The sequence below is a fragment of the Dendroctonus ponderosae genome, unplaced genomic scaffold, assembly GCF_020466585.1.
Source record: "Dendroctonus ponderosae isolate FM_Combo_2020 unplaced genomic scaffold, Dpon_F_20191213v2 Dpon_F_20191213_9, whole genome shotgun sequence".
Classification (NCBI taxonomy): domain Eukaryota; kingdom Metazoa; phylum Arthropoda; class Insecta; order Coleoptera; family Curculionidae; genus Dendroctonus; species Dendroctonus ponderosae.
The window spans coordinates 2,689,488-2,707,978 of record NW_026019116.1 but is presented as its reverse complement, the minus strand read 5'-3'; the positions used below and the strand labels follow the sequence as shown (position 1 = coordinate 2,707,978).

Below are 18,491 nucleotides of genomic sequence, written 5' to 3'. Positions count from 1 at the left end.
TATCAATTTTTTTCAGGCTTTTTTCACAAAATTCTATAGAGAAAATTGAATAAATAGAAAACAATTTTTTCAAAAAATTTTGTTAATTGTGGAATTGGGCTCTACTGTATTTTTCCATTGATCTGTTGAGTTCTTAAATGACCGAGAGTGTCTTAAAAATGTAACTAAAATACCAAGAACTGTTTGAGAAATTATTTTTTTAACTATCCTTTATCGCCCTGTCCCCCAGCCTTTGCCGATCCATGTTTATATGAACTTTTATGTTTGGAATTTAATGTAAAGTTACATCAGATCACATCTCCTCATCATGTAAATGAAACTTTTGACTCAGTGAAATCAATGCAAATTTTTAGAAACACCAAATTCTTAAATGTAAATTGTTTCTAAAAATCGTAAGAATCCTGTATAATTGTTTATAAATCATTTTAATCACTACTACAAAGTAAACACTAATTCAATTTTTGAAAAATGTTGAGAAAACCAAAGGTTTAAATGTAAATTGTTCCTAAAAATCATAAGAATCGTGTACAATTGTTTTATAAATAATTTTTATCACTTCTAATAAGGCAAAGTAAGCACTAGTTCAGATTATAAGGACTGGAAAATGTGATATTTGCAATAATACATTAACAATAAAAAATACACAATAAAATGTATCTAACGAGAAACAGAACACTCCACAGCGACGTTCAGAGATCATTTTTTTATCGAAACAGAAATTGATGGTAATTAACCTAGTCACTAAAAAAATGACGATAAGGAGATCTATAACAAAGCGATAAAATATATCGAACTAAAACCAGAGTGAACAATTGATAATCTCTAACTTGAAAGCTTTGCTCAGAGTTGGGACGAAAAATGTCTTTAGTCAAAGAGTCGATCTTCTTTCTGATGCTTTAAGGAGCTTAAAGTTGTAGCTGTCAATTGGATGCAAATCTTGTAAAGCGCAAAATTAGGACAGAAGAAAAAATATAATTAAATTACAAAAGCAGTGAACGATTGAATCTCAAAATACCCAGAGTTGGGAAGAAAATGCTAGATGCTTGAGGAAGCTTAACACATTAACGGACAATTAGATCAAAATGTTATAAAGCAAGAACTAGGACAGAAGAACAAAATATAATTAATTAAAAAAACAGTGAATTATTGATTATCTCAAAATCCCCTATTGCCCAGAGCTGGCAAACCTCTTCTTTCCAAAGCTTGAACGAGCTTGAAATAATAGCAGATAATTGGGCTAATTAGTTGTAAAATGGCGAACTAGAACTGAACAACAAACTAAATGTATTTAAAAACATCAGTGAACTACTGATAATCTCAAAACCTCCTATTTCAGTACGAGTTGGGAAGAAATGATTTGGCAATGAATCGATCATCTTTCCGACGCTTGACCGAACTTAAAATATTAATTGACAACATTTGGCAATATTGAATCAAGCATTTTGGTTCAATTTCACGCATAGTCGGTCAAAAATGAAACAGTCCTTTATCAAACAGGTTACTGTTAAGTAGATCATTGTTTTTATAGAAAAGCGCCAAATTGTTAAGGTCGCTCGTTACCAGAGCATGTCCAAGATCAACCATATTTGTCAACAATATTTATTGCTTAAAACGTAGCAAAATCAGCTAATGGTTTGTTTCTGTTGTTTCAGTCGTTTTTTGGGCGATCCTACAACAACGTCAACGCTGTGAACGAATGCAAGAACGGCAACAGTTGTGTGATCAATAAGAAAACTCGGACTTCCTGCAAGGCGTGTCGCCTTCGGAAGTGCATAGTAGTTGGAATGTCGAAAAGCGGTTCCAGATATGGCAGACGATCCAACTGGTTCAAGATCCACTGCCTTCTTCAGGAGCATCAGCAGCAGCGACAAATGCCGAAGTTGGAAAATGGTGGCCAGGAAGAATGCCACCAGGAGCATTTGGCAAACCGGATTCCGGCTCCAAATCCTGGAAATCCTCAACCGCTTGGACTTGGCTTTCTGGCGTCCAGCGCCTACGGGCCTTCGATTCTCGACTTGAATAGAACGCGAGATGAATTGAGGCTTTTAAGAAGGGACTCAGAGTCGCTCAGGCACTCAACTTCACCGTCCATCAGCAGTCCCGAGTCCCACAATTCGGACTCCTCGATTGAACTATCCGATGCACGAAGATTGCCGATGATGCAACGACTCATCCCACCCAACTTCATTCCCCATCCGAATTTCATGTTTTCTCCCGGTTACTCGCACTTTTACCCTGGTCTTTTTCCGTCCTCGCCCCTATACTTGAACAACAACAACAACAACAACAACAACGAGAACCTTCTGGGAAATCATGCACCGATTCTGGAAAGCATGATGAAGAGAGAGTATTTGGATGCGGTGCTGCAGAAGCAGCGCGGTTCCTCACCACCTTCATCACCTTCAGAACAGGAGGTCGAGGTTAAGACACCAGTGCCCACTCCCAGCAGGAGTCCTGTGGAAGAAGGCCCCATAGATCTGAGCATGAGACCTACCAGTGAACGAGGTTCTTCGCCTGCGCGCTCAGAACGATCAACAACGTTATCCGAAAGGAGTCATGGAAGCGCTGGAGATTCAAGTGATACAGACTCCTCAAGAAGGGACAGTGGAGCGAACCGGTCGCCGCTTGATCTGACCAGAAGAAATCAACGAAACCAATAAACGCCCAATTAGTATCAGTGAAATTTATGTACTGTATACAGGCTGTTCTTTACGTGAATCGCCAGACTTCAGCAGGTGATATTAAGCAGGAAAGTCTGGAATTATTCCTTTTCAATATACTGGGTTAAATAATAAAGTATTCGACATTTTATTTTTATATAATCAGGTATCCTTGTACCAGACATATACTTGAAACAAAATGGTTTTTATTTTTGATCTCCAAAACGAAGCGTGATATGAAAAGGGATCAAAAGACAAAAAAGCGGTATTGAATGCTGGGAAATCCGAAAACAGTGGATTTTTCGACGACAAATTAATGAAGTTATTTACGAAAACCATTTTTATTGCAAAAAAGTGACCTCCTGAACTTCGGCCACGCACTTAAACAACAGCCTGCGTATAATGAAAAAAGTTGTAGATAAGTTGTTAGCCGTAAGTGCGTGTACATACAGTTATTTTATACAAATTCGTAGTTTTAATCTTAGTGATATTAGAGTTAAAGCAAATTGAGTGGCCAGTAGACCCATACCCACACACACACACAGTCTAAGTTCTCCAGTTATTATTTTTGTTATTATTTTCTTTGTTTCTTAATTGTAGTTATGTTTTTTTCTTATTTGTAAATATTCATTGTATAAATAATCCTATTGCTATTTGTACTTAATTTATTCGCAATGCTTTGTACACTTTTTAGGAGTTGGTGCAGTGCAATTTGTTGTAGCCCCAGCATTCACCTAAGGCTAAAGGGCATTGTTTTCCATTTATCTAGTTAGGCAATAAACGTGATTATTTTTATACAAATTACTATGAAAGTATGCGTAAATGATCTTTAATAGTGGCTGGCGTATCAGTTGAATAGTGATGTTTAGCTGATTTGTCAGGCGCAGTTAATGTCGGGGACCAGGGCCAGTTTATGTTCGATGATGGTTGAATGTGTGAGATTTTGTCACCTTTTTGAACTATGTTTGAATAAAGAAATTGAACATTTGCGTTTAGAGTTTTATTTATTGTCCTTCATCAAATATAACCTGAAGAACACGTGTGGCCTCTAAGCAAAATATCAGAACATCGTTAAAACCGCTTTCGTGTTCATAAAAAAGACTTATCAATATTTAAAAGCTTAATTTTCCACGATTAAACAACTGGCCTCTCTTGCCTTAAAGCAGCATAACGTAGATTTACATAAGACTTGGTTTCAAAGAAATTTACTTCTAATGAAAAGTGTGTCTAACAAAGTGCCTGAAGATGGCTCAATTACTTTCATCAATGATAGAATGCATTAGATGGCAAATTTATCTGATATTTTTGGGGCAAAACTTAACGCATTTTTCAATTTGAACTCAAGACCAGAAGCTTAGAATTTGGGTGAGTTGCGAAGGAATGATCATTTCCGAGCTTACACATGTGTCTTCGTTTTTCTGATCTTGGAGAAATTAAGCTTGAATTTGGAGCTTACTAGTTCTTGCGGGCAAATACTTTAAAAAAATTCAAAATTTCCTGAATTACTACTAAAATATGAGCTTGAATGTAATGTATTATCGACTAACCTCAATAAGAGCAAGCTACAATTACAAATCTCAAATTTTTCATACAAAGCTGATGAAAATTGAAGAATTCTTATATTTGCAATTGATATAAAACTGAAGTTTTTGAGTTGGATCAACCTAATTTCCTGTACAAAAAAAAGCATTTCTTGTACCAGGAAGAATCGTCCTAATCAGTTTCGCTAGAGATATTTTTAAAATGAAGGGATAAATAATTTTCTCAAAAAAAGAACGGTTCTTCTTTTGAACGCTCAAATGCAAAATTTTCACATCCAAATGCGATAAGGGAAAGGTAAGTTTCGACCTGTAAAGAAATTTTATAAATGAATTTCCGAAACAACAGCTATCTTGAGATGTCGAAAAACAATCGCATATAATCAGAGTTTACAGTTTCGGAATATTGAGCATACATTTAGTGTCCAACTGAAGACTAAAACGTCGCATTTGCTGCGCTTCGGTTAAAAATAATTGCCAAAGAAAGGCTATTTTGAGGAATTTGAGGAAACCTTCATAAAAAATACCTGATGAGGAACCGACTAGCAAACTGTAACGAATCATACAATTGATCATTCTCTATAAAATCGAAAGAGTCGAATACTAGGATTGCATTTGGATTTTTGGAAACTGAATGCGGGAAGGAAACCTGGACGCTTTCGAAAATGATTCAAGTTTCAAAATGCTTGATAAATATTGCTTATAAATTGAAGGTTTGACGAACGAAATATTTGGAAGACATGCAGCAAAACTTTTCCATTCAAAAGACAAATTTATGGGCACATTCTTGTTAAAAACGAAAAAGTTGAAACTCCGCAAACTTGACACTGGAACAAGAATCTATTATTCCCTCTGAAACCTAATGACTCACTAGTTAGGATTTCTTTCACTTTTTAAAAGAATTGTTAATATCGGGAAATGCATTAGCGTCACTTGGATTCACGCAAATTTATCTTRAAAATAATTAAATCATAAARCACACAACTTTAAAAGACAAATTTTCACGAAAATTCCTACCGATGATCATTCTATAAAATGRAGAGTATTAAGAWATYKTAATCAGTTTTTKAATTATAAAATACAGTATAGACGAAAGTTTGTGTAAATATGGGTAACTTGATTTTTAAGCTCGCTAATCGATACTTTTGGGCAAACTGACACAAATTTCAAAGAACGCACAGTAGCGGCTCGTGGCAAAAATTGTAATTGTCTATTTTTTTCAATTAAGTCCAGTTTTCGTTCTTTTCTGATCGCAAATTTTGTAATCGTTTTTTCAGTAAAACTATCTATTTCGAACAGAAACGTTTTTTTTTAATAGATAGCATGGAAACAGATGATGACTGAAAAACTTCAGTTGGTAATCGTTTTTTATTAAGTGTGAGATTAAAGGAGCGTGCAGAAGTCTTGCGAAATAACGCTGTTGGCGCTGGACTAAATGCAGCAAAATATTCACTTAAATCACGCCTTTGTTTTAGCATGACAAGGGGAAGAGGAGCGTTGCGCGGGTGTTGAAGGGAGCGCATAGAGCACCATCGTGTGACCCAAATGAAATAATAATTCAACAGAACAGTAATAAAAATATAAACTGATGGTTGATTGAAGAAAAATTACTTACACATGGAATTTTTCATTTTTTTGATTCTAACAATGTTTAGTTTAACAAAGAAAGAAAGCTACTAGGACTCAAATAACTTGTTCCGAATGTAGCTTTTCTCTACGCAACTCAAATTCAACATATTTTCTGCTAAAAAAATCTACAACATGCGAGTTTTATTGTTTTAATTTTCCTTGAGTTCCTATCAACTTTATCACTTAATAATGTTTACAATTGAAACTTTACTTTATTTCTCATAGCATTTTATTAATTTCTGGCTATTAGAGTTTATTCAGTTGAATTTCCTCTGCAACACACGGCACTACACAGCAATATGCAAACTTTTGCTTCTCCSGGATTATTAGTTCATTTCTTAAAAACTGCTCATTATAACTGAGAAAAGTGCTCAAGAAATATGGTAGGCATGAAAGTATCAGTAYCTGTACATCCTGACTTTAAAGAGGAGCTTTCAAAAAAGTACTCTCTTAGAAATTATTCGAAAAATGACSATMATTTCCCTATACAACTGCTAACCGAGTGAACAAACGTATTYAAAATTTTAATTGTGAGCCACGATGATTTTTGGAAAGAATAAATCATGGATTTTTTGAAAAATTAGCAAATAATAAGAGAGCTGCAGAAAATTAAAATATCGAARAAATCAGTCAGAACCAAATACGCGATTAATTTAGCTGGCGATTAATAGCTAGGAAAGGATCCTGCCGAGAGTGGAACTGTGAAAACAGCAGYCCAAAAGGGAAAATGAAAAGACGGAGAGAGAAAAGCAGGAAAAAATAGCAGAAAAAATGAAGAAAGAAGGTCCAGCTSAGGATGCAAAACGAAAAACGGAGAAATTWAAAAATYGAGAAAAAAGTCAGAACCAAATACGCGATTAATTTCGCAACATGAAAAATCGTCTCAAATAGCCATAAGTGTTTTGTAAACTTATACCTGAATCAGCAACAAAATAAAAAAAWTWGCTTCAATGCTTAAAATTGCAGGCTAAAACCAATCCGTCAGATGTCGATGATTTGGATATTGAAAAACTAAGCTCAATAACTGACTAGAAAGGCCAGAAGACCGTAAACTTTAGAAGAAAAAATGTATAAATCCTTGTCCTCTGTCTACCAATTCTCAGCATGTTCAAATAAAGTCGACTGCCTTATCCAAATTGTTACCCAAAACGAGCAGCAACTAGCGATACGATCAGGAATTTTCAAATAGAAATACTTAAACGACCTAAATAGTATTAAATTTAGAATTGCCGATCATAAACAAGTTATTATTGCCTTGTATTTATTGTCAAAAGGCGAAGTTCTAATGAACGCCGCATTTTAAACGCCTCCTGCTACTCAACTTATCAATTTTGTACATCTTTCGTACAGATCTGGCATCAGCACTAGGTAAACCAGAGGACTAAGAAGTGCCATTAGCACCAAACAAGCTTCAGATTTTCTTATATTTGGAAGTCACTCCTGATGGTTGGTTTAAAAATGGATTTTGGGCAATTTAATTGGCTTTCAAACGCACATTTTATGTTCAAAATGGAAAAAAAATATCCGAGTGGTAGGCACAAGACAAGTGTCTCTAATAAACACCAAATTATTCACATTGTGGACTGGCTATTCGCAATTTAATCAAAAAAATGTCCACAAATGGGTATCATGAAGGTTAACAAAAACAGGTTATAAAAATTTACCAATTTGGTCCAATTGTGAAGAGTTTGGACAAACGAGGAGCCTTGAGCGACCGAATAGTTTTCCCGCGATTTAGAAAAATGCAAAGGCAAGATGGGGAATTTTTGTAAATAGATTTTTATAGAAATTCTTTATAACGTAAGTGGATTCCCTAAATGCAAAGGTTCTACTGAGTATGATTTCCAACAGATTAGAATGTTTTCAAATAAGAATTCGTCTTGTCGTGTTCCGGGGCTTTTTTAGCATCCAGATTTTTAATTTAAAGAAATTTACGTTTTTCTAGCTCYACTTTTCCTGGTTCGATGGAAARMTACAAGAAASTGACTCAACAAAACTAGAATTTTTTTTCGAATCTAAATTTTATATTCCATCTTGAAAAATYTGGGCAGCTGCTACTCAGTAGAGACATTAACTAATTTAAKTTAATTKAYTTGGAAACMTTCTAKAAATGTAGAGRAAAAAWTGAAYTTAAGCTAAATAACAACATGGACTTTGGTTTCATRCGAAAGTGAYTTAAWTGTCTTCCACTCTACTGATTTRTCGAGTGCAAAAAATAATAGCRARTCGAGAGATAGCGARAAGRARAATRTTTGAGGAGCATTTCAGATCACKTTCATGGAGMGGTCGGYTTTTGTTAAGAAKAATTGATKTGCGTATCTTGCAACGAATGTTCCAAGTTTTAAAAAATATTGTAAYATATTCAGGCCAACAAAACAGAGTTATGGCCAACAAAAYCCTAAATAAMACAAAAATTWAAATACAATAGAGTATATAAAGATTATCGAAAAAACTYCGGTTTTCAATACTCTGTACATTTTCTGGYTAAAGACATGATGGCAAAGTTAACGCCACAACTATAATCAAAATATCGCAAGACGGTTCGTTTTATCGAATTTTGCATACTAACGATTATATGCCTCCAGATATGTAAATGTGGAATATGATATTGTAAATGAGTATGGATCCTAATAATTGTGCCATTATTTACAAGAATAAAGCGATACTTGTCTGCGTTAATTAACAGAAATATGACCCCGCTAAAATTTTATCGAAGAAGCCCAATATTACCTGCGCAACATGTCGAATTGGGCATTGTCCGACGAATTTACACCTGTCCGATAGCTAACTAACCACGCAGTTTTCACTTCACTTAACTTTTCATTTGGCTCAATTAGTGCGTTAATAAATAATTTAGTTATTAACAAAATTGCTGATTTCGATCCACATCGAGTAGATTCAATATAAGTTGAAAAACATACTGGCATTCAGCTAACTAAATGTTCAGATATTTTGAACGTTGAGTCGTTATTTTTTAACGTTTTAAGTGCTTAAAGAAGTTGAAAGAGTGTAAGCAAGCACACCCAAAAATAAACTCGCCTTCTTAACCCAATAAAAATGATCAAAACATAAAATGTGGAAAAGTTTGAAGACACATTTTAAGCAAATCTGAACGGCACTGGTTCAAAAGTATAATACATTTTATTTCCGATCTCTAGACGTTAACTTTGGCTAAACGATTCAACAAACCACATTTTACTTTTAAAGATTCTCTAGGCAGGGCTAAAAAGTGTAAGAAGTAAGTAAGAATAGTATGCTATCACTCAATAAGAAAACATATCAACTAAAAAAACAACAATATGTTGAAACAAAAGTACGTTTTCCTCAGCCCTGCTGGTTATTTTTGTTTTTGATAAATTCATTTTAAGTCCGACGTTATTTGCAACTTCATTTAGTTGTTTGTTCTAGCATGTTGTGAAGCTCCTGGATATCTGATCTAATAAGCACTATCTCATCGGCGAAGCGTAAATAGTTTAAAAAGGTACCATAAACGTTTACATTTTTTGTATAATACGTTACTCGTTTAGTATACATAATTATACGTTACTCGTTTAGATGTTTTTAAAAACGAGATTTCCAGCATTATTCTAGATAAGGAGTTTGTTTTTCTAATGGGCATTGTACAAAATCGAAAAGAAAGTCTGGGAGCGTTTAGTGGAAAGGTTAAAATCACTGATGAAGAGGTCAGTTTGAGATTCCATGTGATACCAACTAGGACATCTAGAGAAGAGATGTATTACCACAAGTTAATGTTAGCATTACGAATGAGGAAATTATAATTTGCAAAACAGAAAAAGAATAGTTTACAAAGGAAATTAAATTAGAATATAAACAGCGTAAATGAGCGAAGAACGAGGAATGCGATTCTGAAGTGGAACTAAAATCGCACCTGATGGCACAATACAATCAGTACAAAAAAGCCCAAGTTTCCAAAGGTTAAAGTTGGATCCGAAAATGAACAGAACCAGAAAAAATCTATAAAGGCCCAGAACAAGAAACTACTTAGTACTTGATTGTGATGAAGACGATGTACCAGTGACAAAAGTTCAAAGTGCTTTTGCTCGACTTCCTATGGAAGATAATAAGATGATAGCCCTACTGCTAACGACGAAAGCGAGGAGGAAGAGCAGAAGCCAGTAGCAAAAATAAAAAAGAATAGCAATGCCAAACCTGAACCACAGCAAGGTGGGAAGAAAAGTAAGAAAAGCAGACGAAGAAAGGCTGAAGGTGATGATGAATTGGGAATAGAATATGCAGATATGAAAAAATGAAGAGTTTTTGTGTCCGAAAATTGAAAATGACAGGTATTTTTTCACGGCTTAAGCGGTATGAAGAAACGGGAGCTACTTGGCCATGTAGATAGAGAATCAGAACCAGCTGGTAAAACAGCCAAAAAGAAGGCAACAATTAAGAGCTCGGAAGATAGTGGGGAAGAGCAAGCTGGAAAGAACCTGCCGAGAGTGGAACTGTGAAAACAGCAGCCCTAAAGGAAAAATGAAAAAACGGAGAGAAAAACAGGAAAAAAATAGCAGAAAAAATGAAGAAAGAAGGTCCAGCTCAGGATGCAAAAGCGAAAGACGAAGTAGCAGAAGTTTTAGAGCCATTGTTGAAGCCGGTTGAAGCCGATAAATGGCGAATCTGCGGAAAAGGAAGTTAGTCAAAACAAGGAAAATAGAGGCAAGGACAAGCTTGCCGAAAATCAAGTTAACGAAGAGGGACAACATAATACGGACTTCAAGCTGCTGAAGAAACGGGTAAAAAGAAGAAAGGAGCTAAGGAGACGGATCGAAAGATACCAAAACAAAAAAGGCCATCCAAGCCTTTGGTAGATATGCAGGAAGCACTGAAGAAACTATTGAAAGAAGATCAGGAGAGACAAAGACGTGTAAGAGTCTGCCAGGAGAGAAAAGCATTAGGATATTTAGTGAAAAGAAACGAAATAATAGGGGAAGATATAAACAGATTTGGTTAGTTCCCTGCAAGGAGAAAAGACGTCAGCCGCACTTGTAGGGTCGGTTAATCAACCTTAGACCATCAGAAAAGTGCTGCATTATTTAACACTTTCTTAAAATCCAACTATTTCTGGCCTGTATATCTGCACGCCGTTGATGCATTAACATTAAATATTAAAAATCCTGTATAAGTATTGCCCCCATCAGCGATATCCCCGCAAAGAATAAAAAATAAAACCACATCCATATTCGGACAGTAATCTGAAATTTGAAAAGGAATAACATAAAAATTGTTATTAATAAAGGCTATAGTGTACCAGCCGAACCTGATGGTCTTATCCACTTATTTATATCAAATAAATTCTACTTTAGTCAGTGGCGGCACAGTTCAGAGTTTTGCGTGTGAAACCACCAATCCGAAAAACAACATTTTGTGGCATTTTCTTTATAGAACTTTGTGAATTGGGGCAACTATTGAACTTAGCCTGACATGGGTTTGGAAAAATACTCAATCTACCTAGGGATTTTGGTGTGCTTGTGCGGGCACGCCACTGGGATCCAAAGCAGACCACATATTACAAAAACTGGAAATATTATTTTAAATGAAATGCTCGGGCAGGAAAGCATATTGCTCGGAATTCTTAAACGGTCTGACAGAAAGATGCCCACATTAGCATACGAATTGTCCCATTAGTACGGTAAAAATCCGAAGTGATTTGTTGGGTGAGTTATGGAGTTCCATTGGAAAGGTCACGCTGGAATGGTAATATGGACATTTTATGGGTTTCGATATGCACCTTTTGGTCGCGATATTTCTTTTGCCCGGCTATTTTACGCGAAAATTTAATCGAAAGTGCATACGAAATTAAGCAAAAAGGAAGTAAGTGTTTGCTAAAATTCACAAATCGGTTCCATGTAGGCGTTTTCTAGCCGGTTTCTCAAAGCCAAAGTCCTCTACTCTAATCAAATGCAACTGCAGCTTTACATTTTGATTTATAGGACAATAGTGAATTTTTAGCTTCCAGGATGGAAGGAAAACGAAGACAATGAAGTTCTATAAAGTATAAATTATTTAGTATAAAAAATGCTATAAAGATTACACTAAAGAACCTATTTGATGGTCTGGCCTGTATGAGCTCCCGATTTAGCGCTCCTTGATTTATTCTTATTCAAGTTTCAAAATTCAATTTTGGTGAAAAAAAATGAACACAAACAAGCGATAACACACAACTTGAATGCCAAAGTATGACTAGAAGTCTTGACAATTTTTTAGCGTCGTTTATTCAAGTTTTAGTTCGAATCGTAAAGTCCCGAAACCAATGTATCTATCTACCTAACGGGCTCCAGAATTAACGAAAAATATATCTTTTAAAAGAATGTTAATTAATTTATAAACTGTTCATATTTTAGTTTATTTCTCATGTCAAATTTGCAATGCCAATTTTTCTTGTTGTGACCTCATTTAAAGGTTTCAACGTGTGACTAAGTTGGGACTAAAAAGCTGAGTTCAATCGCTCTAAAATGCTTCAGCAAACCTTTAGATAAGCCAAAGTATTCAAATCGTGTGAAGCTACCAATTTCGCTTCATTTTATGCTAATTCGACACTAATTGACTTTTAATTTATAAATGTTTGTGCATTCAAAGCAACCTCAAATACCAGTAATATCGCGTTGAAGTTGAAAATACATTCTAAATTGAAAAAGTTAGCAAAAGCATAAAAGTAGCATTAACATGACGAACGAAACACTTCATCGTTTGCTTTATTTCAAAACCTAAATTCGATCCAATTTTCCAAGAAGAGCGCAAGAAGAAATATCGAAACTTATAATAAAGGTAGCAGAGGTGGAAATGAACAAACGGAAAATACATTAATGTAGTAATTTTGCTAGTAAAAGCAGCAAGTTAATTGAATAAACATTTTTTTATCATTTTAAGCTTGCGTCCTAATAGAAATTTCCATAGAATTAGTTAATAACACGATAAGAATCTACTTCTTTACATTGCAAATCCCAAAAATTATGTTGGCTTCAAAATTCAGATGCTGCTTCAAACATGAATAAAGAGTAGACTAAACTGATCTAACTAATGATCAAATCGGATAGAAAAGACTCACTAATCAGCTCAGAGAGGATAAATTAAATATACAGGGTGATTCAAATTTAACGGCCTTCATCTGGATATGTTGTGGGGGGTACATGGGAAGTACTTGCGACCTGAAGACCTGGAAAAAACCTACACTTAAACGAAGGAAGCCACAATTAACGCTATAAAAGCGTGCACAATCAGATGACAGTAAATTTTATGACAGAACTGTTCAACTTCACTTCATAACCTCACTTCACAACATGAGTTTTCGTTATAGTCATGAATGTTTTGTTCGCAATCAAGAAAAATCATGTTGGTGCTTGTTTCTATCAAAATGAAAAGGAACCGAGAGTTTTAAGAAGAAAATTAAATAAAACTGGCAGGAAAACCTTGTGAAAAACAGTATTTCCAATTAATTTCGACCGCTAATAATGAATATACAGAACTTATACAGAAACCATCATCAATCGATTAGCTTCACACTTCTAAGCTGTTGTTGTGACATTAATTCCAATTCAGGAACTTCTGTCGCAACTAGATATTTCTTGTTTTCCTCATGGCATTTGCATATCGATCATGAACTCCGTTCCACGATTGGACAAGCCGCATACTTAGTTAAAGTTATAGGCACAAGTGTAAAGATTCACGTGTATTAATAAACAATCCGTTTCTTGGCCATATTTAAATTCCAAAAATATGCATAAACCCAAATCAACTTTTGATTAATTAAATTCAGGATTGGGCAGCTGATAAGGTCTAGAAAATTTAACAAATCCGAAAAAATCTGTAAAAGTGAAAAATGATCATAAATGCCACGGTTTTAACAGTGTGAAAACTCAAAAACATTTGAATTCAAATTTAAAATTCTGATTTCTTTCAATGAAAACTCGAAACTTAATTTTCAAAAAACGATCGTAAGTTAAGAAATCGAGAAACCTTCCTCAGCTGCTCTTACAATATGTTAATATCAATCAACTCTGGCCTAACGGATAAAAATTGGTGGACATTAAAGTTGCACAATTTGCAAAAATAATCCAAGCTCAAGCATATAACAAACATAGTTTTCATGTGATTTGCCACCATCAAGCACATTTAACGGTGCGTTAAATCTATCGCATCTCTCTATCTTCGATAGCATGTTAAATGGTACTAATGGTCCTTTCTATGTCAGACGGAAATTCTGCGTAGGTGAACTGAACAAAATATGACTATCAGATATCAATTAATTTTGTCGAAAATGGGATTCCTGTATTAGATGACCAACGCATGCATATTTATATGGTTCGGATTCGAGATCGATATTGGTTTCAAAATTGGAGAATTTTGCCACTTTTGACMACAYGTGTGATCCTTATTTCGTAATAAATACTGTTTATCTGTGGCAAATGGATTTTCAATATAATGATATGAATAATATTGACTGTCCGCCAGTTATTCAATCATACGTGGCACAAGATGATAATTGTAATAACACTGTATGAAGAACGTTATAGAAAAGACATACAAAAGTTCATATAAATGGAATAAAAACGCATCAAAAGTATTTACAATCTGAATATTCTGTCAAGAAAAGTAGCAGTAACGATTTTGAGCACTTTCGGTCTTGGCTGGAAAATATTAAAGTCTACATCCGTTATTGGGAATCAAATTGTTATATCAATATTTTATAAAATAAAATTTAATAACAAGATAATACTATATAAGTACGAAATTTCCGAAGCTGCAAAAATATAACTTATAATTTCAAATCTACTAAAGACAATTAGCTTTGAATAGCTACTGAATGTCTTTTAATTGAAATGAAGGAGTGAACTTGCAGATTTTTTTTTTAATTTCTGAAAATAAGAAAACATTTTTTTAATTAGTGGTGGAAGCTTAAAAGTGGCTCGAGTTTTTAAATCGTTAAAAATTTTAATCTGAAAAGAAAAACTTTTGGAACTTAAAAATAGTGAGAAAAATATCAGCTATGCAGAAGGAAAACAGTAAACTTTTCGAACATTTCTGGAATAATTGAATGGATATACCTTAGAAAAGCTAGCGAATCTCCTAAAACTATAGAATGAACTTTAATTGGAAGTCACACTTCGAAAGTGCAAAATGAAAACTTTTCTACTACTACTACTATGAACTACATTCATCAAAAGGACTTTTTAGTTTAATTTTGCAAATTCCCTTCCCTCCTTTAAGTGCTTGTAAATGTATTAGGTAAATAGAAAAAAAAATATTTTTTTTTTATTTGTCGATTAAGCCTAACAGTGGAGCATTTATTGTAAAAAAGTGCAAAATCCAAAAGCCAAACAAAAAAATCGGCGTTTAAAATGTCGGTTCAAAAAGAAAAAACGTTCCAAACGTGGTGAAAGTCCTTACGAAAAACATCAACATAAAGTGTTCCAAAAAGAAGATGGTAAACTTGTGCAAAAATGTGCAATTTCTGGTATACTTTACAAGTACCAATAAATACAATACCATAAAGCACAATACAATAAAGCACTTGAAAGTTCAAGTGTTTTATTGAGAGATTTTTATCACAATCGTTATGTATTATGTGTGTTTATGTATGTTGTTCATTTATACACTGTTTCTAGCAAATCTGTTTTTTGTCAGAAAAATTTGTCGCCAAAACATAGTGTTCTACCAACAACTTACGAAAAGAATTATCAAAGTTGTATAATACATGTTTTTTTGAAGATTTCATGTATATTTGTGTCACCGATTTGAACCTTTCTATGATCCCTTTTCATCAGTTTTTAACGATGATTTTCAAACAACTATATCCAAATAAACAATAAAAATTTTACAAATTTTCCGCATAATGGAATGGTTACCTCAGCAAAATTTTGGAAAAAACGTATTTACCTTGTGTTAGCACGATGTCTAACATTTTTTCTTCTTTGCTTTCCGATGAAACATTATTGAATGCATTTTTGAGTTTTTTAACATCCTCGAATTGTTCGATTTGATCTTCTTCAAAAGTTATTAAATCAAAGACAAACTATTGAATGACAAAAAAACGAGAAAAACAAAAGTTGGGTTTAAAAAAGCTTAGAGTTAATAGAAAATTAGCAAACTCTGAGTGCAAAGTTAAGTTCAATTTTATCAGCTGCATTGTTTTTCGTTAAATTATTATTTATGTTTACTTCACTTAGTTTGTCTTTTAACGATTTTTTTGATAAAAAAATTCTTTATTTTTGATTGAGGTTTGTATTGCTCCTGTTTGAAGATTTGAAAATATTGAAAACAATTAATATAGTTTTCATTCTACACTATTCTATAATTATTACCTATATATCTCTTATGGCTACAAATAAGTAACCAAATATTTAAACAAACGAGGGGATTTGCTTAAATTTTGGAAAAAAAAGTCGCTTTAATCTACGAATCTGGTGAAACAATTCCATTCATTAAGAATAGAATAAAGCAACCATTTTCCCAAAAATTTAACCAAATCTACAATTAAACGCACAGCGTTTGTATAAATTCGTATTATATAAAATTCGGGGTAGAATTAAAATTATATTAATTCATTTTAAAGATTCCAAATTTTTAATACAAGCCTAAAGCACTAATAAACAAAATATTTCATTGTAAACTGATGCAAAATATCCTTAAAAACAAAATAAGTGAAGTAAACATACAAACACACTGCATAAGAAACAAATTATTTAAAAACAATGCCTCTGATAAAATTGAACTTAACTGTGCACTCAAAGTTTGCTGATTTTCTAGTCATTTTAAGCCTTTTTAAACCAATTAATTTTTTCTCGTCACCTATTAATTCAGTGTTTCTCGGTCAATTCGAGAATCTGAAAAAAATTACGAAGATATTCATAAATGTTCCATCCAAAAGAAAAAAAGAGTAAATGTTAGGCATCGTGCTAAAAGAAGGTAAATGTATTTTTATACTAAATTAACTATTTCATTATGCGGAAAATTTGCAAAATGTTTACTACTTTTTATTAAAGGTTTCGTTTATAAACACTATCAACCCTTAAATTTTATATATACTTTTTTTTTTATTTATTACATTATACATTCTTAAGTGAATTGATTTGTTTCAGCATATTCAAAGTCGAGAAAAGCACTGGAAAGCTGTGACTCAGAAATTTCTACAACCACTCAATGAGTTCAAGTTAGAGAAAATAAATGAAACTTTGTTGAAAAACTGAAACTAATAATCAAAAAACAGTTTCAAAGTTTAAGTCGCATATTTGCAGGTAAATGCTGGAACTTCCAGAAGCTTGAAGAAGATTTTTAATGTTTTTATCAATACTATTTAGTGTAACTGTCTGCTTATTTAGTCTCTTGTACTGTTGGATTGCAAACTAATGTGCCAAGAATTTTAATTTATAATTTTTTTTCAATGGATTAAGCATTAGAATCTAAAGAATCATAAGAGAAAATAATAAATGACCAGAAATGAGCTAAAATTAATTTGTAACGAGGAAAGGCGTTTTTAAGGTTGTTATCTTAAAATAATAAAACAAAATGACTTATCAATTTTTTCTGATATAATTTATCCCAACAGACATAATCCATTCTTGGGGACTTGTTACCTAATATAACGTTTCTCAACATGCACAGAAAAATTAGGCGATTTGTATGAAAACTCTTAATTTCATCAACATCACCGAATAGCATTAAACATGTTGTTGTAATTCAAAGACCCGGTATCGATGTCCCAATAACGGTGATACATGGGTACCATCCGTGTAATTTATGGTGTTCGGGAGCCAATCTTTTCCGAAAATTTTGGTAAGTCGAGGCCAATAGCATTTTTCAATTTAGTCGATAGAAATCGGCGTAGAAACTTGACAAATTTATTTTTCCGCTCGTTAACATCACATTTACTAGGTGTACCTTTGGTAGTTATGGCTTGTGGGATTAGCATGAATTAAGTCGCTTGATGTATTAAAATTTACGAATAGGAGCTAAATTGAAATGAATAACTGGCGGAACACGAACACGGAAACCAGTAGCGGCACGTGGACAGTTCAAAAACCTTCTCGCCCATCAACACCGAAGCGAAATCATCCCCCTAAAGAAAACCGCAATTACTAAACCCATTGTCTTCGCTATAACCGATTCATTGTGGTCATTTTGAGGATCTCACCCACAACCACATGCAATGGCATAAAACCATTAATCCATGCAGCATAAATCATTTTCACAAAGCGTAAAATCGAACCAGAAATATCATCGTTGCGACAAATGATACGCGTGTCCAAGGGGGTTCCGATGCCCCACATGGGGAACACTTAGCCCCCCGTTGAGTGGTACTCGTAAATCGATCGCTCCACGTGAATCTCGCGGGCTAATTATGGGGTCGAAAGGACTGGGTGACGATATTTGTCATTCTACAAATAGTTTTATGAAACTCAGAAAATTATGTTAATTATTATCACTTTTTATTTATAAATACATTCAACTCTGCTGTGTGACAGAAGATGTGTAATAGAATGAAGAGTATTCTTGTTATCTATCTGCTAATTAATAATTAATAAATAATAAATAATTTAACGAATTAGGGGGGAATATACAGGGTTATTCACGCTATACGGCACGGAAGTTTGCGGCTAAACCGTTTGATTTTTAAAAAGTATTATTTTATGAATTGTCCGACGCCTAC

General features: G+C 33.7%; 1 protein-coding gene across 2 annotated transcripts in view; it reads left to right on the top strand.

Moving 5' to 3' along the window:
- The window catches only part of LOC109539125 (knirps-related protein), a 37,948-nt gene extending 34,299 nt beyond the window's left edge, over window positions 1-3,649 (top strand). For both annotated transcript variants that reach the window (XM_019906729.2, XM_019906728.2), the window contains one exon: window positions 1,653-3,649. In XM_019906729.2, coding sequence (XP_019762288.1) covers window positions 1,653-2,660 — 1,008 coding nt within the window. In that variant the 3' untranslated portion in view covers window positions 2,661-3,649. The remainder of the gene's footprint in view (window positions 1-1,652) is intronic.
- Window positions 3,650-18,491: the final 14,842 nt, after the last annotated feature.